Source organism: Necator americanus, chromosome X, assembly GCF_031761385.1.
Source record: "Necator americanus strain Aroian chromosome X, whole genome shotgun sequence".
In the NCBI taxonomy this organism is placed as follows: domain Eukaryota; kingdom Metazoa; phylum Nematoda; class Chromadorea; order Rhabditida; family Ancylostomatidae; genus Necator; species Necator americanus.
This window is the reverse complement of record NC_087376.1, coordinates 20,073,686-20,098,607: the sequence shown is the minus strand read 5'-3', so window position 1 is coordinate 20,098,607 and position 24,922 is coordinate 20,073,686. Positions and strand designations below refer to the sequence as shown.

Sequence of the window (24,922 nt, the reverse complement as noted above, 5' to 3'; positions counted from 1 at the left end):
AGACACACTATCATAATTCCCCTCCACAAGATGTTATGCGTTACAGACCCGAAGAACTATCGAGGAAACTGTTTGCTACATGTTATGTACAAGGTTTTGGGGTAGATTATCCTGGACCGACTTATTAAACATCGCGAAGAAGCAACGCGCGATGAGCAAGCTGGCTTCCGTCCTGGCCGATCATGCTATATAATAACGCGGTTAGTCCGTGTGTTTATATTTATCTGTTTGTTTGTCTATGTGTAACGAAAATCAAAAAAGCCGAACCATTGCCATTCATCAGACAGGCAAGCACTCTACATTCTCACCATTGTCGAAAGTTATATAACCACGTATGTTGGCCTTGATAAGGCAAGTTAGTTTCTGTCATGTGTTAGTGAGGATAAATAAATGTTTATGTATACCGTTTATGAATGTTTACTTCCAAATTTGCAAAACAGTGTAAGTGATTAGTCCTTCGATTATAAAGACAGGTTGAAAATGTTTTTTTTTAGAATTTCATTAACTAAACTATCGTTGACAAAGCGTTGTCCGATGGCGTTTCGTAAGTAGTCGTGATTGTCATTGTGGACATGGTCTTTGAATGATTTATCGAGCTGATGTGCTCCGGGGAGAGGATCCAGTGAACAGAGTTATCAATGACGACTGTCACCTGCCCCAGAATAACGAGATAGCTCGTCCTTGGGCCTTAACTAATATGAAAGGCATGTATGAAATGTGCATATTTGAGAAATAGGTTTCGTAATAGTTCTCAAATGTGAGGTGAGACTGGTGGATTCATTAGGCTGTCAGAAAGAACAAGAAGGTAGTGTAGAAATCTATCGATCGTTATTACATCAGTTACTTACTTAGATACTTAGATGGCCCGTCTTCACTGAACGTGCGGGCCCCAGCATCTCTTCCACTCGTTTCGTTCCCTCACCATTGTCATCCAAGATGTTCTCGAGCTTCGTGAGTGACGTTGACGAGGTCCTTGAGCCGTATCCAGCTGAGCTCTCAGCTGGTCCATCCGTGCAGCGAACACGTCACCCCATCTCGTTGGCGGTCTCCCTCGGGGGCGTTTAGCGTCCCTTGGGATCCACTCTAGCGTTCTTTTGGTCCATCTACCGTTCTCTATTCTTTTCATAGTGTGACCGGCCCATCTACGCTTTGCTTTCGATATATAATCCGCTGTGTCGCGAAGACGAGACATTCCTCTTAAGTCGGAGCTACGAAGACCGGCAAGGTGTTGTGTGCGCCGGTTAAACTTCAGAAGGCATCTCTCAAGGGCTCTGTGGGTAGTAAGTAGCTTCCTAAACGTGGCAGCGGTGTCTGCCCACGTCTCCGCTGCGTAACAGAGCGCTGGAAGAAGCGTCGAGTCGAACAGATGGGCACGAAGATCTTGGTCCTCAGTTGGTCTGTAGCTTCCCTGACGGCTGTGAATGCTGCCCGTTCTGCTCTCGTTCTTCTATTCAGTTCTTCCTTCAAGTCATTTTAAATGTTTATAGAACGTCCGAGATATACGTATGACGAAGTTCCCACGATTTGGGAGCCTTCAAGTTGTACTCCTCCGTCCTCGCAGTAGGCGTTCTTCATAAACTGTGTCTTCTTTCTGTTTATTCGCAGTCCTATTCTCTTCTCTGCTTCGTTCAATTTGTTGAGCATCGTTTCTGCTTCATTGGTACTGCTCGAAAAGAGAACGATGTCGTCCGCGAAACGAAGGTTCGAGAGAAATCTTCCATCAACACGTATGCCCCTTTCCTCCCAGGATAGTGATTTCATTATCCATTGCAATGCAGCCGTGAACAGCTTCGGCGATATAGTATCGCCTTGTCGTACCCCCTTTCCAATGGGTATGGTGAGAGGGAGGTGGAAGAGCTGCATCCTAGTCGTGCATCGTTCGTAGCAATTGGCTAATGTCCTCACATACGACGCGTCCACACCTTGATCGACCAGCGCTGACAGTATTGCATTCGTTTCTACGCTGTCGAAGGCTTTCTCATAGTCGACGAAGGTTAGAACAAGGGGCAGGCGGTATTCCCGGTAAACCTCTATGACCCTCGACACGGTCTGGATGTGGTCCAAGCAGCTGAACCCGTGGCGGAACCCTGGTTGTTCTTGAGGCTGGGCTTCATCCACCGTCCTAGATATGCGTGTGAGGATGATCTTGATAAATATTTTGTGCAACACGCTCAGCAAGCATATCGGACGGTAGTTCCGAAGGTCCTCTCGGTCACCTTTCTTATGGATAAGAACGGTTCGCGAGGTCTTTCACTGGTCTGGGATCCTTTCTTTCTGAAGATAAGATGTCATGTGCGCTGCTAAGATTACATGAAGCGGATGGCCGCCAGCCCGAAGAAAGTCTGCTGATATAAAATCAGGTTCGGGGGCTGTGCCAGGCTTCATACTCTTGATAGCGACTCGTACTTCCGAAGGGAGAATCCGTGGTGGAGCTTCGCCAGTGGGGATGATTGGGCTTGACACAGGAGTTGATGAACGGAAAAGGTTCGAGTAGAACCTCTCCGTAATGATTTCCATCTCACGACGAGAAGACGTGCGAGTCCCGTCTTCGCTCAGCAAGGCTGCTAATGGAATATTATATTCGCGGAGATCCCTGCGGCACTTCTTTAGACTCGTTCTTCTTTGTGCTGCTTCTAGAATCTTCTTCTGCCTGTACTTCAAAAGATCCTCCTGCAACGCTTTTCTGCAGCTAGTGTTTGCAACTAACCGCTCAATGTGCGATGCATTCGGATCAAGCTTCAAAGCCCTTCTTCTTTCCAACAATTCCTTGGTGGCCTTCGAAATTCGATCCAAGTTTGTCGTACGCGGCTAGAAGGCACGTTCAGCGCAGACTCGTAATCCTCTGAGCAGCATCTCGTAGTCCACGTTTGGGTCCTCCTCGATGTGCCAGTCACCTTGGGACAAGGAGTCCTCGAGTACACAATCGTCGTAGACGACTTCTTTTCTCCTTCGTTGCCGATAGCAGATGTTCTTTTCCATCGTGTGGCTAAGTCGTATTTTCGCTCGAAGGAGACGGTGATCAGAACCACTGCAAAAGGATGGTACTAAAGAGATGTCAAGTAGACACCACCTCCTGTTGGTGAGTATTGGGCGATTCCCATGTCCACCGACGATGATCTTTTTTAATGAAAAGAGAGTTCCCATGAAAGAGGCGAACGGCGGACAACAGCCCGGCGAGACGGTTACCATTTTCATTCCGGTCCCCTACTCCAAGTCTTCCGATCCTGTATTCCTCTTTTGTAGCCTTTCCTAGATTTGCGTTGAAGTCTCCGACAACGAATTTGTAGAAGGGCTTCTCGTTGCGGATCATCTCCTCCAGCTCCTCGTAAAACGCATCCAATTCGGATTCATCAGCTACTGATGTTGGTGAGTAGCAGTTGATGATACTGATGGGTTTTTTGCGCAGCGGGCGGAGGCGAAGAATGGCCAGACGAGGTGACTAGATCTCGTGAGAATCGACGAGATGGACGACAGATGGGTACACAACAAAACCAACACCGCCTACATTTCGCGGAACCTTCTCTCCACGAATGACGAGTGTACCGTCATTCATCTGTCGTACGTCGCTCCTTCTGCACTTGGTCTCCTGCAGAGCAATCACGTGAAATTTGATACGCTCTGCAGCTCCGAGAAGGGCATGCAGGTCAGCGTCTGTGGAAACTGTTCTCGCGTTGTAAGTACACAGTCTGAGACAGTCTCCATGGCGAGTCGTGGGTGTGTCGCCTTGGTCCAGAATCAATGACGTCCTGAGCAACCTGAGATTTGATCGCCTCTCACCGGTCGCCATACCGTCCGACGTCTGAGACGGCAGGGCCCAGTGTGCGGGGTACTGAGGCAGTGAATATGCTGGAGTGGCAAAGAGACTTTTCCCCAAACTAAGCAGCCATGCCACGGCGAGCTTAGCTTTCACCACAGGTCGTCGCCCAACCTATATGGATCAGGGAACCACCTTGCGACATTTTGCCATGACGGTGGTGAATCTTAGCAGTGGTTTACTCTTAGCTAGGCTTCCGATTCCGAGAAGTCGGAATGTCGGATGTGTCGAACTCTTTCTCACCTTGGGAGACCCTGCCGGAGGACGAACCTCCGCTGTGCATCGCAGTTCGACGCCCAGTGTCACCTCTACGCCACTATGAGGCGGTAAACCGTTGTGGAGGATTACATCAGTTGGTTCATCAAAATCAGAAAAAATCAAAATACGACGGCAAAACATATGATTATATCTTTCTAATAGAGTGACCTTTTGAGGGTGCAATACTTTGAGTTACTTAACTTAATCGGCGGGCGGGTGTTACAGCCGAACGCGCCTATCCGCATCTTCGTCCTTCGTCCGGGTGTGTCGTCCGTGAACGTATCCGAGCCCATCCTGTTCGATCTTCGGCTAGAGTTTGCGTAGGATCTATCTATCCGTTGCTGTTCCACAAGCGGTGAATTTCTCGAGGGCGAAAACTTCTCGACTAAACTGCCTGTCAACGCCAAGTTTCCTCAGATCTTCTTTCACCATCTCCGTCCAAAACTTTGTTTAGGATCAGGGGGCTTTCCCAATTAGTATCTGGAAGCATCCTCAGAACAAATCAAACAAGATGATTGAGTGGCCTCCTCATAATGTGACCAAAGGAGCAAAGACGGTAATCCGTGACTACTTCAGAAGGTCGGACAGGATGTTGAGGTTTTTTACGTGTCATCCGCCGATACTCCATATCCGCTTCCAAGTAAATCTATTCGTTTTGGCACACCACCAGCCAAAAGTAACAGTAACTAGCAATCATCTAAACAATTTTCTCTTAATGCAATCAAGCTTTTTCATCACCATCACGGCATTGCCAATCTGTCTAGGGCGAACCGCGGATAAGTAGACTTGCAGCTTGACTTTGTTGGCGGTGGAGGTCGACTACAGGCACTTGGTCAATTAGTTGAATGCCGATTTTGCTTTAGCGCATCTCTGCTGAATACCTCTCTCGTGGCTACCATCGTTTTTCAGCAAACTACTCAAATAACAGAGCTCACCGACAGGCTCTATAGGTTGTCCGTCCACTCTCATTTCCTTTGAGGGTCTCTGGGAGACCCATCTGCTTGCATTCATCAAAGCGGAGTCTCACTCCGCAGGCTGCAGCTAACTTTGGTAATAACAGGTTGTAACTGTGTTTAACAACATGTTGTAACTTCGCGCTGCTAGAAGCGAATATTACTACATCGTCGGGGTACTCAAGATCCACTAGGGGACGTACATAGAGCGTTAAAATGACATCGCTGGGACACTGGTGAACTGCTCTTTGAGTTATATCATCGACGGCAAAGTTGAACAGAAAGGGTCTCTCCACGGCCCTTTGTCTCACTCTAGTTTGCACTTTGAAGGGTGTAGTATATCTATGTAGCTGGCATTCGAACGGCAGCAGTTGTTCTTCTGTTCATCGCGTTTATAAGCCGTACGAATTTTCCTGGAACTTCATCGGCGCGACCTAGTGCTCAACGAGCCTTTCATCCCTCCGGGGCCGATAAATTGATACCAGACTTGTCTGGGAGGATAGAAACACTGATATGACACATCGGCTAGCCACCGCAAGTCATTGTATAGGACAGTTACACGTTCGCAAACCTCAAACCTTCTTAATTGAAGTGAACGTGAGAACGCACCCCAAGCGGACTGATTAACGCCAGGGAGTGACGGCGTTTGTTGGTTCAGCAAAGTGTTAAAAAGCTCCCTCCAGATCGACACTATCTCGCAGAGCTTCTCCCTGCATTCATCGTTTTTCAGAGCTGACAAGTCGAGCTTTGATTGATGTTGAACTCCATAGCTCCTTTTCTGGACCGCCAAACTGAGAAGAACTGAGAGGTGGTTGGAAAAATGCGACGGTCAAATGCTCAAATGGTCAATCGGCCAAATGCGACGTCCCACAGACTTCTAAACTTTTGGATATTCGACAAAAGGGAATTTCTTGTTAGAAAGTAATCGAGAAGAAGCTTAAGAGTCGGCAACTTCCGCTTTCGCTGTTCTTATAGCGTCAATGGAATTGTTCCTTGCCACGTAAGCTGATTGCGTCGATGATTCCTCTTAAAAATGATGAGATTGGTCTGCTTGCAAAGGTGTACTAGACGATTTCTGTTGTCTGATGTTTGCTCTATAGAGTAGAACCGTTTTCGAAGCGGATTGTTGTTCAACTCTTTTCTTTCTATAGGTGCGTGAGCCCTTACGATCCAGAGTTTTACTCCTCTGAGATCTCGCAAGAGGAGGTGCTTCTTGACGACGTTGAACTAAACTCCTCCACTAGGTTGTTGTTATCGTTTCTAACAGCTATTGCCCCTCCTCCTACTTCCCTTTCATCAACATCGCTGCAGTGTATGGCGTCACTGTCGATACTAGTGAGAACGCGATTCCTAATGCGGATTTCCCGCAATGCAGCAAACAGTGCATGCAGATATCGCAGAGGTCTGGATACAGCGGGTTGTTGGAGTTTGCCTGACAGCGACCGGGAGTTCAGTGTTACGAGGCCAATGTTTGTTGGTAAAAATTCCATGTTTCCCTTAGGCATTCGTCCTTTCACTATATGGGCTCTGGCATGACGCTGGACGACAGCACCTTTTTGCAATGTATGGGAAGCTTTTGCCATATAACAATGTAGGTTATATAGTTCGTACGTTCCCAATGCGTACACTCGAACGATTGAACCGAGGTAGCAATCAAACTTGTATACGCGGCCCCACTACAATATCAATTTAGGTATGTATGCAATAACGTTCGGTAAAACTGAACATTTTAACATCTTTAGATAAGTAAACAAAAAGAAATTTCGTGTGCAATAAAACTTTAGGTGATGTTTATAAAGTAGAAACAAGGAGTTTGTATGTTGGGCTATGCACAGCGCATCACTCTGGTTTCAGTTCAAAATAGGGGCTTAATTTCGAAGGTGTGAGTGCTTTGTTTTTGTGGAAGTTTGATGAGTTCCTTTGAAACTCCTCTTCAAAGAAGTCATGCTGTATGTGTGTGCTGTGCTTATGGGGACAGCGGCAAATAGAAATGAAGTCGAACGTATGGAATAGAATTCGTAACTACTGTGAATGTTAATACTTTTTTCAAATTCTCTTGCTGGAGATATAGAATGCTGAAGGATTGACGTTTTAAATTGAGTCGATCTGATTGAGTCGTCGTAAACTATGTTCTAAGTCATCTGATGTTCCCTTTTGAATATATTTGTTGATCAATGTGGTATTTGTTTCAAAGTGGAAACACTAGCGGATGAAGAACGAGGAAAATGTATTTTCAATCTATTAATATAAAGTTGTCGTTGCTGTCGACGGTTTAGTGGTGGTGACATTAGGACGAGAAATTTTTTCAACTATAAAACGGCTTTCCAATTGGTTAAAGAATTTGGGACGAACATTATCGTCACGTAGTTGTACAAGATCTAGATAGAAACGTCCTTAAAGAAAACATTGTCCTGAGAGTCGTACCCTCATTTGTATTTTGCCGTTTGTTTGGCAATTAGGGTTGGAAGTTGGTGAGCGACATAATTCCAAGTGATTGGATGTCTGCAATATGCATCGAAGAGTGGGCTGTATCCTCTAGTGTCGTTTATGCTTGTGATATAGGCAAAGACGATAGGTTAGAGAAAGTCTGACCACAGATCTTTAGAATCTGCACAATATGCGGTGAGAGAATCTGTCTGTGATTACTGTTATCAATCTTTCGACTTGCACATTTGCTTTGTGGTTGTAACTTGTTGTCAATTTGTTAGATATTCCTAAGACCTTGTTAATCTGTGAGAATACCTCACTTGTATAATTAGAACTACGATCAGGCACAATTTCATTAGGAATGCCATGCTTTACTATTACATCGTTAATTAATCGTCATTAATACTTTCACCACAATATTTGTTGTTTGATTAGGAATTAGAGTGCTGATTATTAATTTGCTGAAAACACAGACTATAATTTGAATAAATTTGTTTGCATCAGTACATTGAGGAAGAGGTATGATATCCTTGTGGATACGTTCGAAAGGTCTTAAAGAGATTGGGAAGGTTCCTATGGTAACCTGAAGGGGTTTTGATTTTTTGGCAGATTGGACAACTGCGTACAAATTGTGTAACATTTCCACATTTGTGGCCAAAAATATTTTGTTGAGATTGTATGTTGTATGTTATAGTGTAATATTGTATGTTTTTCCAATTCCAGAATTGGATCGAACAAGTTGGTTTTCGTGAAAAAAGTGGATAATTTTTGTTTGTGAATCCTGGAAGAATGATTAGTTGGAGTGTTTTATTGGATGTGTGGTATAAACAATCATTAAAAGCGAGTACTTATCTAATTTGTCATAAAAATTGTCGGGAGGTTCGTTTCCATTTCTTTCCTTTGAAAAATTGGAAATAGGTCATTAAATTTTGAATGGGTTGAGACTGCTGGATTCCCTCAAAGGCCGAAATATGCAATTAGGTGTTCTTTGCAAGTGTCAAGACTAATTTGCAAAAGACATGTCCTTATACCGATAGTGGATGCGTCGGTATAAACGAGATATGGCTGTCCTAGTTAGGGGGTACTAGAACTGTTGCTTCAATTATACCATTTTTTAGGTTCAAAAACGCTTGTTCCTGCTCATCTGTCCATGTGAAAAGAGCATTTTTGATTAAAAGGTTGTTGATTAGCGTGGCAATAATGGAAAATCTAAGGATAAAGAGACGGAAATAGGATGCTGCTCCTGAGAACGATTTAACAGATTGTTTGTTGGACGCGGAATATTTACGATTTGTTTGTTGGAGGCGGAATATGCAACTTCGCCTGGACTGGGTCGTGTACCGTGTTTGCTAATTAGTAGAACAAGGTACTTCTGGTTGGAAAAAGAAACATTTTTCTGACTATAGTTTCATTCCAAAACTTGCAACCCAATGGAGAACTTCCTCTAAATCTGTTGTGTCTTTGCTTGAGTTGTGAAAATGGTTTATTGGGCCGGGTACTTACCCAAAACTAAACCAAAATCGGGCAACTGTGCCATACATTGCCACGTACATTGAACTGGTGAATAAGAACTCTCAACACATGGTAATTACATACAATGGCAATAACACAAGATATACAACTACATGAACTAACATAGTTAACATCTCTACGGCTCCAACACCTCCCCCCCTAAGATGAATGCATCGCGTACGTCTTCATCTTCGGATCAGGTTGCAATCGACGAGGAGGTCAGCGTTGTCGAGCTGGTCTAGTCGTTGTCGGCGGCACGATAGTTGGTGTTCGATCCTTGACATTGTCGTTGATGTCAGCGATCGTCCTTGCCATACCATGGTACCGTCGGTCTTCCTGGTTGAACGGCATCTTGGAAGCTTCAGACCTCTCGCAGCTAACTCTCCGATGTTTTTCTCCACGCATCTGATTAGCGTGTCTTTTCCACAAATCATCCTCTTCCGTTAGCACGTCGTACACGGCTCGTCCATAGCGATTCTTCACACGAGCAGGGATCCATTTCTCATGTCCCGGGCGGTAGTCACGCACCCACACGAGTTCTTCCTGGTACGATCTCTTCTGTGCGCCATGATGACGATTGAACTGTTCTTCAATTTCCACATTGCGCGTTCCTTCTTCTTTAGCTGATTCTATCAACAGCGTCAACGACGTCCTCAACTGGCGCCCTAGGAACACGTCCGCTGGAGAAAGATGTCCTAGCGTTGACGCACATGGTGTTCTTCTATAGCACTGCAAAAATTCCGCAAGTTTCTCCGACGTCCCTCCCTCCTTAATCTTCTGAAGGGTTCTTTTCAAGGTATCCACAAAGCGTTCTACTTGACCGTTTGACTGTGGATGGAACGGCGGCGAGCGGACGTGGTCAATTCCTTGCATGTCGCAGAATTCCTGGAACTCCTTCGCTGTAAACTGCGTACCGTTGTCTGACACGATCACCCTGGGATTTTCGAATCGTGCGAACAGCATTCTGAGTTCTCTCAACGTTGCAGTGGTTGACGACGACGACATCTCAAAGACTTCTGGCCACTTCGAATACGCATCCACTACCACAAGGTACATCCTACCATTCACTGGTCCCGCATAGTCGACATGAATTCTGTCCCACGGTTTCTTCTCAGTGGTCCAACAATTGAGAACTGTCTTCTTTGGCATCTTCGCAGCTTCTTGACAGTTGTGGCAGTGGCGAACAGCTTCTTCGATGTCCCTGTTGATGTTCGTCCAGTACACATATCCTCGGGCGAGCATCTTCATTCTTGTCATTCCTGGATGTCCTTCATGCAGTTGCTTCAAAACTGCTTCTTGAAGTGAGGCTGGCACGACGATTCTGTGGCCAAAATACAGGCATCCGTTCTGCACTGACAATTCGTGGCTCAGAGCCTTCCAGCTGTTGATTTGTTCTCTAGGCTTGCTTGGCCATGTTCCTGTCTGCAGCATCCATATGACCTGCGATACCCTTCCATCCTCCCTTGACTCTTCTTCAATAGTTTTCCTGGTAACGGGCAGTGCTTTCACAGCAGCACTCTGAACAGCAAGAATATCCTGTTCAATTTTGACTATCACAATATCTTCTGTCTGAGCCGGTCTTGGAGGGATCAGGCGTGACAAGACGTCAGCTTGTCCAAATTCTGTCGTCTTCTAATATTCGATATCAAAGTCATATCCGAGAAGTATCAATTTCCAACGTTGCAGTCGATTTGCCGTGTATACGGGCACCATTTTCTTTGGTCCGAAAATGTATAGCAACGGCTTATAATCCGTGAGGAGCTTGAATCCATATATGTAACGGTGGAACTTCCGAACAGCGAATCGAAAGGAAGCGAAAGGCGAGTCCCTCTTTCTCGATCTGACCGTAGTTCCTTTCTGCAGCGGTGAGACTTCGGCTTGCATGCCATATTGCCTTCTCGGTCCCATCCGGCATCCTGTGCAGAATCACTGCTCCAATTCCAAGGTCTGATGCATCGGCCGCTACAATAATATCCAGACTAGGATCAAAATGCGTCAGGAGCAGGTCTGAAGCAAGCACTTCCTTGGCGCGATTGAAGGCTGCTTCACATTCCTCATTCTATTTGAACGGAACGTTCTTCTTCAACAAAGCACCCAGCGGTGCGCGTAACTGGCGCATCTCCGCGACAAACGATCCATAGTAGTTCATCATACCAAGGAACGAGAGAATCTCTGTCACGTTCTTCGGTACTGGCATCTGGCGGATGACCTCAATCTTCTCTGGATCAGGATGGCATCCGTCCTTATCTATGATGCATCCGAGATAACGGATCTGAGGCATCAAAAAGTTACACTTCTCCAATCGGACGCGGAAGCCGTATTCGTGGATCCTTCCGAATAGCGCTTCCAAGTTATGGCGATGCTCCTGTTGTGTGCGGCCTGTGACTATCACGTCATCCAGATAGGCAGCAACGCCTTCCAGTCCACATATCATTGAATCTATGATCTGCTGGAATATGCCAGGTGCTGACTTCACGCCGAAAGATAGACGATTGTAGCGGTACAGTCCTCTGTGCGTATTAATCGTCAGCATTTCCTTCGATTCTTCTTCAACTTCCACCTGCAAATATGCTTCTACGAAGTCGATTTGCGTGAAAAGCTGATACCATTGATAGCAACGTAATATCTGCGCCTGTGTCGAGTTGAAAGCGTAGAGGACGTCCCCTGATATTGACATCGAGGTATGTTCGAGCGTTCTCAGCGGCGAAGGTGACAACGTTCTTGCACTGGCTTTTCTTGCGACGGTTGGATCGTCTTCTTGGTTTCTGTCGCATCTTCTGTCCACTGCTGGAGGAGAGAAGCGGACATGTGCTTCTGTAGTGCGGTCCTCCACAATTGAAGCACTTCACATTCTTTTTCTGTACGACATGGACATCATGACTTCCTTCCATGTCTGTGTTGTCCATCTTCAATGCGGTGAAGTTCTCACATTCAGCAACAAGGTTTTCTATCGTCAACGGCGATTCTTCTCTGTGTGTGTATCCAGTCGACGGAGCATTCTGAGACGAACTTCTCGAAGCGACGGATTCTGAAGTCCTGCTACGAACTGTAGCGTCTTCAGTGCTGTGTAGTCCAGCTTCTTCAGTCGAGCGTCTTCGTCCATCCGCTTGATCATGTTAGCGTAGTCGCGGAATGGTACACAACTGGCCGTCAGCGGCGGGTAGTTTATCCTAAGACACTCGTACCGTCGTCGAATCAGCGTCTTCTTTGACGCGAAAAGCTTCTCCAGATTCGCGACCGTCGTCTCGAAATCGATCTCATGCGGTTGTTTCGGTAGTATGTCATCAGCATATTTGCGATATGCATCCTCGTCCAGCTTCATGAGGATCAAATCGCGCTTCTTGCTAACCAGCAAGACCGAATCCCTGATGACCGGGCCGTACCTCTTGTACCAATAGGCGAAAGTGTGACCCACCTCTTCGTCGGACACAAACATTTGCACATCCTTACTCAGCTGGTCGTATTGATCCTTGCTGACGTGCTGGACGGTAGTTCTCTGCGTGGGTGCCAGGGCGGTGAGCAGCGTTTTCATTTCTCATGTTGAATCCGCATTTGTTCAACCATTGCTGCAAGAAAGTTCTCGAGTTGTGACTCCGAAGCCTTACCTTCGGCTCCTCGCGGCATCTTGAGGGGTTGCGATGGACTCGTTTGCGCTGCTTCTGCTCGGTCTTCTTTCTTCTAAATCCTTGATCGGCTTCTGCTTGGTTTTCTTTCTTCTGAATCCTTGATCGGCTTCTGCTCGATCTTCTTTCTTCTAAATCCTTGATCGGCTTCTGCTCGGTCTTCTTTCTTCTGGATCCTTGATCGGCTTCTGCTCGGTCTTCTTTCTTCTGGATCCTTGATCGGCTTCTGCTCGGTCTTCTTTCTTCTAAATCCTTGATCGGCTTCTGCTTGGTTTTCTTTCTTCTGAATCCTTGATCGGCCTTCTGCTTGGTTTTCTTTCTTCTGAATCCTTGATCGGCTTCTGCTTGGTTTTCTTTCTTCTGGATCCTTGATCGGCTTCTGCTCGGTCTTCTTTCTTCTGGATCCTTGATCGGCTTCTGCTCGGTCTTCTTTCTTCTAAATCCTTGATCGGCTTCTGCTTGGTTTTTTTTCTTCTGAATCCTTGATCGGCCTTCTGCTTGGTTTTCTTTCTTCTGAATCCTTGATCCCCACTTGTTGTGTCCTTGCTTGAGTTGTGAAGATGGTTTATTGGACCGGGTGCTTACCCAAATCTAAACCAAAATCGATTATTCTGTGGTCAATGTATGCAAAGCAACATGCGCGTAATTCGCGGATGAGGTTGTTTGCAACTCTTTGGAATGTTATTGGGGGACCTTTTAAACATTGAGCCATTGCTGTGAATTGAAAGAAGCATAAAAATGATGAGAACGCGGTGCGTTCTTGATGTTTTGGTTTAAGAGGGATTTGAAAGAATTTCCTCTTGAAATCTAAGACGCTGTAAATTTGTTTTTTACTGACTAAAGACACATTATCTTGAATGTGTGGAGGACAACAAGTTTCATTTTCAGTTATGCCATTTATCTGACAATACTCTACTGTGAATCACATTGATCTTTTTTGGAGCCTTTTTTGTTTAAAACAGTAGGAGATGCAAATTTGCTTATGCTTTGTTCGATTGTACGAGTTCGTAAAATTTCCCCTATTTGTCGTTTTGTTTCTTGTCTTCTTTTAAAGTAACGCGGTATGGACGTTGTTTTGGGAATTTAATTTCGTGTGTTATAGGACTATTATAATGTCCTAAATTTCCATGAGGCCCGACGGAACAGTGTTGGTAGTTTCACAATAGTGAAAAAAGAGTGATTTCTTGTTGCGTTAAGGAGAATTTGTTGATGTTTGCAAGTTTCTCAATTTGAAATGTGTCACTGGAGGGAAATAGTGGCCACGTTTTTCTTTACTAATATCCACTTCTGTTGGAGTATCTTTCTCAGGTTGTTGGGATAACTCTTCTTGTTGTGAGAGAATTTCTGTTTGATGGACTGGGAAGATTGTTGGCTATGTTGATTCTTTTGCTATGCAGTTAGCTGTTGCAATTAATCTGTTTTTGTGTAGAAACATAGCTGCAAAGGTTGTATTCGGATCACAGCCGGTTGGTCGCAACTACGTTTCGTGGCGCGTCCTCAGATGACGGATAGGGGTCTAATCGCGAACCAAAACCGACATTGTGCCTGCTTTGAGAAGCAGATGAATTCAAAGGACGGACTCTCTATTATTGCAGACTAGTTATGCGTTCCTAAACCTAAAACGGCTCTGAGTTGAAGTGAATGCGGTGACGCATCCCTAGCTGAGTTGATCAGTCGCCAGATACTTCATCATTTATCTTGCACGTTGGCCCGGCCAAGAGCCTGCAACCAAGCGAATGGAAGGTGCATTGGGGACGGTTTAAAGTCTCCTGCAACAAATAAGCTCCACTTGTCCACTCCAGGAGAATTTTCTCCCAGAACTCACTCCGAAATCTGGGACTAAAGACCAGTAATCTGCCCATGAGTTTTGAAATTATATGCGAGGCACAGTAATAAGAAACAGTCTCCTGATTCCGGAGCAAAGTTTGGTACGTTAGCGCCAGGAAGGACGGGATTGCAGGAGCCATCTAAGCTATCAAAACGAAAAAGAACTAGCATGACGATCTGTGCTTACAACGCACTTACGCATGTGTCGAAAGCGGCCACTAAAGGTCAAATGAAGCAGGCTAGGAAGATTAAGTACGACATCTCGGACTGACCCGAAACGAGAAGATTCCACCACTGAACGCCCTTCATGAAGGTGAAGAAGAACTGTTCTCACGAACCTGCGAAAGTAGAAGAGTTGGTGTCCTCATGAATACAAATATGGCAAAGAACATCGACTGTTTCGAACAACTGACGACTTGAATCGGACGTTTGTCGAGGCGAACAGGTGGACAATACCACCTTTGACTATCTTTGTCGCTTACGCTCCAACGTCAAGCTACGAAGAAAAAGAAGTCGTCTTCTATATGGATCTAGAGAAGTTCTACAACAGAACAGGAGACAGGTTCTCCAGGTTTATCATGACGACTAAGACCACTGTGGGAGCTCACAATTTTAGAAACCCACTTCTCCACGTCAAAGTCACCCACTGGAGGGTACCGCAAAGAAATTCACCACATCATCGCCAGTAAACCTTTTTCGTGATGGGTGTCGCCCATGCACCAAAGTTCTATACAGAATATTACTACCGTTTCCTTCGAGGAATATTTTTCTTCACATGAAAAGAGAGAAAATATCAATGTTTACAAAGCGAAGTCTCAAAACTATCATCGACTGGGACCTCTTCGCTTCGCTTGATGGTTTTGGGGATGATACCTTCATGGACAACATCGATGACAAATATGATCTTCTTGTAGAACATCTTCACGACTATACGAGGCAAGCGAAGAGTTTCAAAACTCCTAAAATACGCCTGTCACCGGTAACTCTAGAACCAATACGTCAGCGTGGAGCAGCAAGACCCGTAGGTCAGCGGAAACATGGTCACGTCCGAGCTCGCAAGGCTTTGCAGAGGAGCCATAAAAGGAGACGTGAAAGAGAGAAGAGCAGACTTGTTGGGTGAAACTGCAAAGGAAGAAAAGAGCGCTGGCTATGTTTGCTGAGACTTCACGAATCACGAGACGAAGATCCCTGCTCTCCGGAACCCGAATGGAACACTGATTGTATCGAAAAGGGGAATAGAGGAAATTATCTCTTCGACACTCAGGCTCACGTGCCTCGTCACCATCTGACGGAACACGGACATCCCATTCTAGGGATTCTCTGTCCAAATTACGACATGTTATCAAGTCGGTAAGGAACCGTACGACATCCCTTCCCGATAGTACAAGAATGACTAAAGAATCTCCCGCCAGCTCTTATCAACGCCACCGCTCTTTACACGCTGCCTGTCGAAATGGAAGGTTAATCATTTATGTGGTGTTTTTTCATGCATTTTGTGCAGTCTGGTTTGCGGTAATAAAAACTTGTTTAATTATGATCAGGAGAACAATACTTCGTCGACTTGAAGAAAGCCACTGATTCAGTTGAGATGAAAGCTGTCATGAAAGCCTTGTACAACCAAGGGGTTCACTCTCCGTACATGAAGATACTAAGATCCTTCAGTTACACAGCAACTTCACGACCAAAATTTCCTATTCTACAGCAATGTCGCAATCGACGTACAGACAGGAATTGTCGAGAACGCGATGCGAGGATCGAAATGGGATGAAACAGGAATGAAAGTTGACGGAGAACAGCTACACTAAGTTCGTTTTGCTGATGACATCGTTACCGTTACGGTAACATCGAAGATCGATCAAGTGGAACGAATGCTGGTCGAATTTGATGGAACCTGTAAGAAGATAGGTGTTCATCTAAACCTAGGTACAACGACATTGAAGCGGGGTTTTTGACGTCCTATTCATGTTCAGCTGAAAGAATAATCTATTTAATTATAATAGAATATACTCAGAACATCCGGCTCCATGCTCAACTATTCAAGACCACTGCTCTTCCTGCTTTAACCTACGCTTCAGAAAACAGGGTGTTTCACAAGCAGTATGAATATGCGATCAGCGTCATAGAACGCTCAATTGAAAGAGTGTCTGTAGATAACCTAGTGTGAGAGTGGAAAATTGGTGGTGAATTCAACACAGAATCTTGGGCCGTTTAATCATGAGGGAGGTTAGTATGAATGTGAGATATGTGTGCTTAAAGTCATCACTCCACGAATCTGAGGTGGTACGGATTTCAGGCGGAGTATTCATATACGGAGGTACATTATGGAGTGGGGATGATCCCGTCCATTTCTTCCTAAGTGCAGTAAAAAACGGTCCGAAAGATGCGGCGCGTGCACAAGGCTGGCGCGCTTTTATCGAATTCGTTGTAGAAAATAGCACGCCGGATCGCTCGATCTCGTATCGTCCGGGCTGTTTTTTTTACGGCAATTAGGAAGAAATAGACGGAATCACCCTTCTCTCCATAATCTACGCCTCCGTATAAGCATAACCCACCTGACACCCGCACCTCCCCGGATTCGTGGAGTGATGCCTTTAAGGCAATATTTTGTGCTACAGTAAATGAATCGTTGGTAAAGGTCTTGTGAAAACTTGATCCTTGTTGTTAAAAAGAATACATGATAGTTGTCTGTGATTGATATTTGCAGTACATGGGGAGTTTGTGTAGTAAATGATTCGTAACAGAGTGGTTTTTCTGGAAGTGACGTAAGAATCTATTAATTCGAAAACTTTGTTCATAAGAAAATTGTGGTAACCGTTAGAGAGCTCGTTTTCGGAAATGTTTGCGGAATTTCGAGTTCTTCTAACGTTGCCTTGATATATTGTGCCGAAAAGATGAAATATTTATATGGGTATGAGGATGAAGTGTAATCGTGCTGACGAGGACATCAACTTCTCTACTTTCGCAGGTTCGTGAAAACATTTCTTCTTCAATAATTGTTTTCTTTGATAGAGCCGGATCAAACGTGATTTTACCCTTTTAGGCTCTGAAGAAGGCGATATTGCCGAAACGTAAGCCACGAATAAAGGATTATAACAACCTCGTGTTCGGCTCTATCAAAGAAAACAATTATTGGAGCATCAACATGCCGAGGTTTATCGAAAGTCGTACATGGAGAGTTCTTCTTCACTTTCATGAATGACGTTCAGTGGTGGAATCTTTTCGTTTCGGTCAGTTCGACGACGTCGTACGTAATCTTGCTAGCCTGCTTCATTTGACCTTTAGTGGCCGCTTTTGACGCATGCGTAAGTGCGTTGTAAGCACAGATCGTCATGCTAGTCCTTTTTCGTTTTGGTAGCCTAGATGGCTCCTGCAACCCCGTCCTTCCTGGCGTTGCATTCTCCCGGAGTGGACAAGTGGAGCTTATTTGTTACAGGCAACTCCAAACCGTCTACAATGTACCTTCCACTCACTTGATTGCAGGCTCTTGGCCGGGCCAAAGATAAAGGATAAGGTATCTGGCGACTGATCAATCAGCTTGGGATGCGCCACCGCATTCACATCAATTCAGAATCGTTTGAGTTTCACGAACGTGTAACTGGCCTATACAATGACTTGCGGAGGCTAGCTCACGTATCAAGTCACTGTTTTCATCCTTACAGACGTCTAGCATCAATCTACCGATTAAAGAGGTGTGGAAAGCTTGGTTCGCACTAGGAAGGAATCGAACCTCCGATCGATCATGCTGCAGCGAAAGAGGGACAACATCTGATGCATATCAGTTGCAGCATGATAACAATATTATCATGTATTCAATATTCTTATCATGACATTAAACTTGGAGGTGGGGGGAAGGCTGTTGCAGTGCCGATCCCTGATTAATTGCTAGATGAGTATCTCCTGACACACAGGAATCGCTATACTATTCCATGAATTTAATTTTCGATTTAAATTTGGAGGGCTGCTGCACTCCTTTAGATTAATTCCCTTGGCTCACTCGACGTAACAACGGTAGTTTCGCGGAATCACCTTTGATCACCTTGATCACCTTGACTCCTGTTGATCTTCGAACTGGTCGAGCGGGCGCCAGTAGCTCTTCCGTTTGTCCCGATCGCGTGCCAGAGTAGCCCAGTGGTTCCTCCTTTCGCGTGGGACACGAAGAGCATCATATTTTTCTCTGAAGGACTTCGTGAAGAAATTTGACCATCGGGTCAGCGGTCTTCCTGTAGTGCACTTAATATCGCGGGGAACCCAGTCGCTCACGGCTTTGGTCCAACGGTTGTCATTAAAGCGCATCACGTGTCCGCCCCACCTTATTTTCCTTGGCAAACGCTGCGGCGTCTCCAATCTTCGATCGCTGACGTAAGAGAGAACTTCGAATCCCGTTCCCCACTTGCATGAAACGAGATACTCCTAGCATCACTCTCTCAATTGCGCGTTCAATGACGCTCACCGTGTTTTCTTCCTGCTTGCGAAATGCCCAGGTTTACGAAGCATAGGTCAAAGCAGGAAGTACGGTGGTGTTGAAGAGGTGAGCACGGAGCCGGATGTTCCTGGTCTTCTTCACTACATCCTCGATGCTCTTGTGCGCTCCCCAAGCCGCTCGTCTCCTCCTGCCTAGCTCGGGGGTCAGGTCGTTCATCATGTTCATTTTCCAACCCAGATAAATGTAGCTGGTGCATTCGAATATGTTCGTTCCGTTGGGCGTAAATGGGGCATCCGAGGCCCATCCGTTCCGCATGAACATCGTCTTTTGTAGATTCAGCTGAAGACCGATGCATCCACATGTTTCGTCGAATTCGGTCAGCATTCGTTCCGCTTGGCTGATGCCAGGTGTTATCAGTATGATGTCATCAGCAAAGCGCAAATGGTGTAGCTGCCGACCATCAACCTTTACTCCCATGTCGTTCCATTCCATCTTTCGCATTGCGTTCTCGAGGGTGGCTGTGAATATTTTGGGTGAAATTGTATCACCCTGTCGAACCCCCCTCTTCGCGTCAGTGATGATGTTCTTGTAGAATGGCGAAATTGCGGTCGTGAAGTTACTGTACAACTCTCAAAGTACCTTTATGTACTGAGTAGGGACGCCTTGGTTGTCCAAGGCTTCCACGACCGCTTCCGTCTCAACTGAGTCGAAGGCCTTCTTTAAGTCGATGAAGGTGAGACAGAGCGGCATCTTGTACTCTCGTGATACCTCGATGAGTTTCGAAACAGTGTGAATGTGGTCAAACGTGCTGAATCCTTTTCGAAACCCTGCTTGCTCGCATGGCTGTCCTTCATCCAAGACTTTTTCAATCCTATTAAGGATCACTCTTGTAAAGAGCTTGTAGATGACAGACAGTAGGCAGATTGGACGATAGTTGCCGATGTCATGTGGATCTCCCTTTTTATACAACAACACGGTCTTGCTGGTCTTCCACTGTTCACAGTAGAAGTCGTAGATGATTTTCTCCATCTCCCTTCTCGATGCAATGGTTGTTCCCTTCGGGTTCCGGAGAGCAGTCATCCTCGTCTTGCGACTGGCGAAGTCTCGACGGGCATGGCGGATGCTTTTCCCCGCCTCTGCAGCTTCAGCCAGCACTTCTGCCCTTTTCTCTTTAAGGTCTTCCTTTATCGCCTCTCTGCAAATCCTTGCGAGCTCGCCCGTGAGTTCTTGGTTCCCTGCGGCTCGTGCTGGTCCACGCTGGCATATCAGCTAAAGAGTTTCAAGAGACAGGCGTCTCTTGAAGCTCTTTAGCTGATATGGTATGTTTTCCTAGGTTTAACTTTTTTTTTCTTGACAGCTGTGTTAGTAGTAAAAGTAAAGGTTTAAAAATACTCACGTATTCTTTGTTGTAGTTTTCCATATGTAGAATAGATAGAGGAATCAATAGCAATTTAGCAATAATTTTAAAGAAATTCGTTCCCATTTAGAAAAGTTTTAAGATTTTCAGGATCTCCCCGGGACATCCATATCAAGTTATAGATTGTTGAGGAAATTCAAACGTTTGTTATAAATATTTATTACTACATATATAACGTATCAAAAGTGGAAAAGGGGAAAGAGGGGCCCGCGTCAGCTTGGTGACATAGCCAAGTTGGCGAGACTATCCTCTAGTCTCCGACAGCACCTGATGTATATCAGTTGTCGCGACTGCATCCCAATGTATCTACTGTGGCACTTCTTACCCTCTGACAAATCTGCGACTTAAGCCAATGCATCATGATTTTTATGTGGTGCGGAAACTAAAGCGAAAACCCAGAGTCTGGTTGTAGATTGCAGAAACCAGCGTGGTTCCGCTCATCCTAATCGTAAGAAAACGGGGAAGAAACGGCATTTTTCCTAAGAGGTACACCAGAACTCCTTTTCTAAAGAATAATTAGTAAAGAATAGTCAGTTGAATTTGCCGTGCCACGCGGGTCTTTTGTGGTAGTCGAGTTGCGCCGATTAGTTATTACCTTGAGATGCTGGGGTTTGAACCACTAATACAAAACAGAGGAATTAGAAGCGACTCTAAACACGACATAGGTGAGGTTAAAAAGCGCCAAGGTGCAAATCAAATAAAACATTAAGACAACAATGAGGTGCATTATACGAACAGTGCAATGAACGAAGCAAACAAATACCATAAACGAATAACAACAAAAATAAGGCGAAGTGATAATAAGGCGAGAAGCTAAAAAAAATGCTAAATGAGGTCTGAACACTCTGATAGCATGCTTATATACTGTTCTTCCTGACTGTTCCCATGTTGAAAGCAGTAGAAGTCGTGCTGTTTGTCCTATTGTACTGCTTATATTAACGCTCTTTCTTTCGAAAGGTTTTTTGAAACCTTCTGCTCCCTTGCCGTGGAAATGTCGGGTGCTTTGAATCGCGTTTCCGCGATATCCGTTGAGAAAACATCATCGATCAACGACCTCTTGACGTTCGTGGACGCGGCGCGTGCACAAGGGTGGCACTTTGCGACTGATATCGCAAGGAAGAATGCCCTTTAACGCGGTTTTTTTTAAAACAGAAATAGGAGCCCAACTATGCTGATTTCCGCACCGAACTCTAGGCTTTCGCTGTATTTTCTGCATTACGTCAAAATCGTGATACGCTGACTTTAAGGGCATCAACACCACAAAAAAAATTCTGTTTTTTTCTTGTCCTTTTTTTCTTTTTTATTTTCTTTCTTTTCTTATTCTCATCTTAAATCTCAACGTTCGCCCACAGTTTGTCTGGAGTAACCATATACACTAATTTTTTCTTGTATTCCTTACGTTTCGCGTGTTCATTGCCATGTTCATGCCATCACTCTTTTTATTTTCCTTGACCGGATGCTACTTTACTTCATCATTCAACTATTAATTAGCTATTGTGTACTCTGTTGTATCAATTTTGATAAGCATTACATGAGTTTGTTAAACAATTTTATTGGCTAACGTTTCGGCAATATCGCCTTCTTCAGACCCTGAAATGGACAATTCAATTTACAATTTAAACGACTAACTTCTCTACAGCTAAACTGATAAACTCCATGCCTACTTTTTCAATCACCAACTTAGCGACTACACTGAATGCTCGCCTTAGACGCCGGAGACGATTAGCATGGACCGCTTACTAATCATCACGAGGGCGAATGGTTCGAACGTCTCATTCGGATCGGAAGAACCATTCGAGATATGGCGCGAGTTACCGCGTTATTGACAGACATTCGTCCTTGCGGTTCATTTTAGGGTTTTTGGTTTGGAATCAGACGTTCTGGCGCGGAAAACACTGGAAGCGCTTTATATCACTGCCAAGTCCATTCATGAGTCGTAAAGAAGATTGCATCGCTGTGACCAACGAGCTGGCCTCATGTCGAGACCTTTGTTGGTTCTGACCTACGAGGTCAGAGGCGGGGGCATCATTGCTAGTTACTACCAGCGGCGCAACTCTAACAACTGGTGGTCCCTAACATTACGATTTTGTGGCTATAAAGATGAGCGCTATGGTAATCTGCTTTTCTGATGTTGTTTTTGAATAATGTTTGCTAAATCGTATCTTGTAGAGATGAGGCGTTTGAGAGAGTTACACGTGTCTTTGATGTTTCTAGGCTCTGAAGAAGGCGACGACGCCGAAACGTTATCCAGAATAAAGATCAATAACAATCTAGGTTCTGCTCAAAAAGTAGTACACAATCAAGCTCTACGATTCCAAGATTCAAAGAAGGTCGAACTTGGAACATACGGTTATTTGTTAAATGGTTAGGTATATGGCTCAATACTTGCGCAAATATTGTGTTTAGGAACTACCCTATCCTATCCGTGTGACCTCCTACACCACTAATTATAGGTCTTACTTTGAATGTAGCAGGGTCATTGGAAGCCAGGTCGCTGCTGGACTGGAGTTTGTGCGTCTCGATAAGGAGTTAGAGCACTGGACAGGTCGGCAACTCAATCTTAAGGCGAGCAATGGAAGAAGGAGGAACTCAGCGGATTTTGCTATCCTAACCAGTAGTCGTTTAAATAATTTGTTTAGAATTAATCAACTCTCGAACTTCCTTAATACCTTGCTTTTGTGCAAGAGAAATGTTAGACTTAGTTCTGTCCTCACGAAATTGAGCTACAGCTTTATATACTTCGTTTGCAAAGAGCCGGAATTTTGCATCTACAGCTGGGTTAGAGTCTTATTATTTGAGGAACACACGGGAGAGGTATCGGAAGACTTTCTCTGAGTGATCTTTGGTCTCTTTCCCTGTTGTTAAAATTAACTTTTCTGCAGAGCCTATCTTGAATTTCATGTAGGGCACAAGTGATATTGCGCAAAACTACAGTTGAAACAGGCTGCGATGGAGAAAAACTAGGACTCAATTCCAAAACCGACCGCGCATTCTCAGGAAGTTTAAATCCTCCTAATACGGTCACTCGAAAAACATTTGATAGCACATCCTCGTTACAAACAGTGTCGCGTTCACTCCTGTCAGGGTCATAGCATTTAATGATTGTGCATTGTCGCTTCGTGATCTATTCAAAAGGCAATCAAATTTTCTCTGTTGAGTTATCTTGAGGTTAGTTCGAATAGAATAGAATAGAGTTGGGTCTTAGTTTTTCTAGGATGAGCAGAAAGCTGTGATTAACAACATGTCCCGCATGGCAAGAACCGTTTGTAGTGGATCTGAGGAGAGAAAGGAATCGTTAACTTCGGCTCACGAAATTCCTGTTTCTAATGGTCATGAAATCCGAACATCTGAAACATGACGATAGTGAACGAAGTGAACGAGCACGGCAATTGGAAAACCCCATCACAGATAAGATACCTCTCTGCTTTCTTTATATCTCCGATGAAATGAGCACTGCCATTAGGCGGTGTCTGAGGAGAGCAGACTTGGATAGCTCCGTTTCGGTCGTTGAAATACCACCGAACACTTTGAAAGTCAGCTGGTTCGGAATCGTTTGTACGACACAATCTGTACAACACCGAACTGTATTATTTGTTCCACAGTTAAAAAACCCTAAAATGAATCGCAAAGGCGAATGTCTGTCGATAACACGGGAACCTGCGCCATATTTCGAATGGTTCTTCCGATCCGAATGAGACATTCAAGCCATTCACCCTCGTGCTCGATCAATCAGCGGTTCATGTTAGGCGTCTCCGGCGTCTAAGGTGAGCATTCAGTGTAGTTGCTAAGTTGGTGATTGAAACGTAGGCATGGAGTTTATCAGTTTAGCTGTAGAGAGGTTGGTCGTTTAAATTGTAGATTGAATCGTCCATTTCAGGATCTGAAGAAGGCGATATTCCCGAAACGTTAGCCAATAAAATTATTTAACAACCTCATGTACAGCTTATCAAAATCGATACGACATTCAACTATGCTGAGGTTCATTGAAAGTCGAACTTTTCAATTGTGTACCCTGTTGAAGAGCCCGGTGCTATTGAGCTTTGTCTGACGATAGGGCAGTACATTACAGCGATTTCTTTACTGAAACGGACAGGCATCAATCCCTAACCGTTTCAGAGGGGAGATTTGAATATTTGCCGTTAGAGAGCTTGAACGGCGCACCTCTCACCCAACCATGATGAATTTTCATATTATCACTCAAAAAAGCAATTTCGATACTATTACTAAGCGAAAAAATACATACAGCTATAAACAGGGATAAAATTAGTGAAATGTAAGCTTTACGAGTTTATGAATAGTCATGTTGAAAGTAAATTTCTTGCAACACAATATTGCATGGTTACATGAAAAATTGCTAAAATCTTCGACTTTTAGTATAGCAGCCTAAATGCGCAAATCTTCTTTTATTAAAGCACCCGTGCTTGTCCTTTGTGGTTTTTTTTTTCTGGAGCCCGTTATTCATGGTTACTTCAATCCAACAAAATTCAAGCAATCCAGCAGTCATTTGCAATCAGAGCTCATGTCATTCGCTAAAATTACATCTGAATTTTAAAAAAATTGCCGCTAAAATTCTCTCCTTAGCGATTTTTCTCCTTTCTGCGAAAATCAAGATCCCGAAAATAACTATTCACCGTCTCTAATCACTGTCAATGAGTAAAATTGTCTCCA

The 24,922-nt window shown here is 44.6% G+C and overlaps 7 protein-coding genes across 14 annotated transcripts; 1 reads left to right on the top strand and 6 right to left on the bottom strand.

The window, feature by feature from the left end:
* Positions 1 to 871: 871 nt before the first annotated feature.
* Positions 872 to 4,213, bottom strand: RB195_024337 (uncharacterized protein; the record flags this gene model as incomplete). 2 transcript variants are annotated; one of them, XM_064212068.1, is made up of 8 exons in its annotated part: positions 872 to 1,408; positions 1,522 to 2,122; positions 2,255 to 2,650; positions 2,708 to 2,775; positions 2,833 to 3,044; positions 3,187 to 3,439; positions 3,518 to 3,928; positions 4,058 to 4,213. In XM_064212068.1, 8 exons carry the CDS (start codon positions 4,211 to 4,213, stop codon positions 872 to 874), a joined length of 2,634 nt encoding a protein of 877 aa, XP_064067948.1. The 2 variants fall into 2 exon arrangements, with proteins under 2 accessions (XP_064067948.1, XP_064067949.1); XM_064212067.1 differs by lacking the exon at positions 872 to 1,408 and having other exon boundaries at positions 1,474 to 2,122; positions 2,255 to 2,808; positions 2,895 to 3,028; positions 3,506 to 3,651; positions 3,778 to 3,928.
* Positions 4,214 to 6,203: 1,990 nt separating this feature from the next.
* On the bottom strand, positions 6,204 to 6,608 carry RB195_024336 (uncharacterized protein; the record flags this gene model as incomplete). The annotated part of the gene is made up of 1 exon (XM_064212066.1): positions 6,204 to 6,608. One exon carries the CDS (start codon positions 6,606 to 6,608, stop codon positions 6,204 to 6,206), a length of 405 nt encoding a protein of 134 aa, XP_064067947.1.
* Positions 6,609 to 9,183: 2,575 nt separating this feature from the next.
* Positions 9,184 to 10,872, bottom strand: RB195_024335 (uncharacterized protein; the record flags this gene model as incomplete). The annotated part of the gene is made up of 2 exons (XM_064212065.1): positions 9,184 to 10,596; positions 10,810 to 10,872. 2 exons carry the CDS (start codon positions 10,870 to 10,872, stop codon positions 9,184 to 9,186), a joined length of 1,476 nt encoding a protein of 491 aa, XP_064067946.1.
* RB195_024334 (uncharacterized protein) lies at positions 9,184 to 11,870 on the bottom strand (the record flags this gene model as incomplete). Of its 2 annotated transcripts, XM_064212064.1 has the most annotated exons (4): positions 9,184 to 10,586; positions 10,810 to 10,971; positions 11,059 to 11,524; positions 11,571 to 11,870. In XM_064212064.1, 4 exons carry the CDS (start codon positions 11,868 to 11,870, stop codon positions 9,184 to 9,186), a joined length of 2,331 nt encoding a protein of 776 aa, XP_064067944.1. The 2 variants fall into 2 exon arrangements, with proteins under 2 accessions (XP_064067944.1, XP_064067945.1); XM_064212063.1 differs by lacking the exons at positions 9,184 to 10,586; positions 10,810 to 10,971 and having other exon boundaries at positions 11,024 to 11,641.
* A 47-nt stretch (positions 11,871 to 11,917) lies between these two features.
* Positions 11,918 to 14,806, bottom strand: RB195_024333 (uncharacterized protein; the record flags this gene model as incomplete). Of its 3 annotated transcripts, XM_064212060.1 has the most annotated exons (3): positions 11,918 to 12,445; positions 12,570 to 13,178; positions 14,753 to 14,782. In XM_064212060.1, the coding sequence occupies 3 exons, from the start codon at positions 14,780 to 14,782 to the stop codon at positions 11,918 to 11,920; spliced, it is 1,167 nt and encodes a 388-aa protein (XP_064067942.1). The 3 variants fall into 3 exon arrangements, with proteins under 3 accessions (XP_064067942.1, XP_064067943.1, XP_064067941.1); XM_064212061.1 differs by having other exon boundaries at positions 12,411 to 13,178; positions 14,753 to 14,806; XM_064212062.1 differs by lacking the exons at positions 12,570 to 13,178; positions 14,753 to 14,782 and having other exon boundaries at positions 11,918 to 12,400.
* Positions 14,807 to 15,189: 383 nt separating this feature from the next.
* Positions 15,190 to 15,534, top strand: RB195_024332 (uncharacterized protein; the record flags this gene model as incomplete). 2 transcript variants are annotated; one of them, XM_064212058.1, is made up of 1 exon in its annotated part: positions 15,190 to 15,534. In XM_064212058.1, the coding sequence occupies one exon, from the start codon at positions 15,190 to 15,192 to the stop codon at positions 15,532 to 15,534; it is 345 nt and encodes a 114-aa protein (XP_064067939.1). The 2 variants fall into 2 exon arrangements, with proteins under 2 accessions (XP_064067939.1, XP_064067940.1); XM_064212059.1 differs by having other exon boundaries at positions 15,211 to 15,534.
* A 3,363-nt stretch (positions 15,535 to 18,897) lies between these two features.
* Positions 18,898 to 20,257, bottom strand: RB195_024331 (uncharacterized protein; the record flags this gene model as incomplete). 3 transcript variants are annotated; one of them, XM_064212057.1, is made up of 3 exons in its annotated part: positions 18,898 to 19,422; positions 19,477 to 20,106; positions 20,234 to 20,257. In XM_064212057.1, the coding sequence occupies 3 exons, from the start codon at positions 20,255 to 20,257 to the stop codon at positions 18,898 to 18,900; spliced, it is 1,179 nt and encodes a 392-aa protein (XP_064067936.1). The 3 variants fall into 3 exon arrangements, with proteins under 3 accessions (XP_064067936.1, XP_064067938.1, XP_064067937.1); XM_064212055.1 differs by lacking the exon at positions 18,898 to 19,422 and having other exon boundaries at positions 19,468 to 20,106; XM_064212056.1 differs by lacking the exons at positions 19,477 to 20,106; positions 20,234 to 20,257 and having other exon boundaries at positions 18,898 to 19,338.
* Positions 20,258 to 24,922: the final 4,665 nt, after the last annotated feature.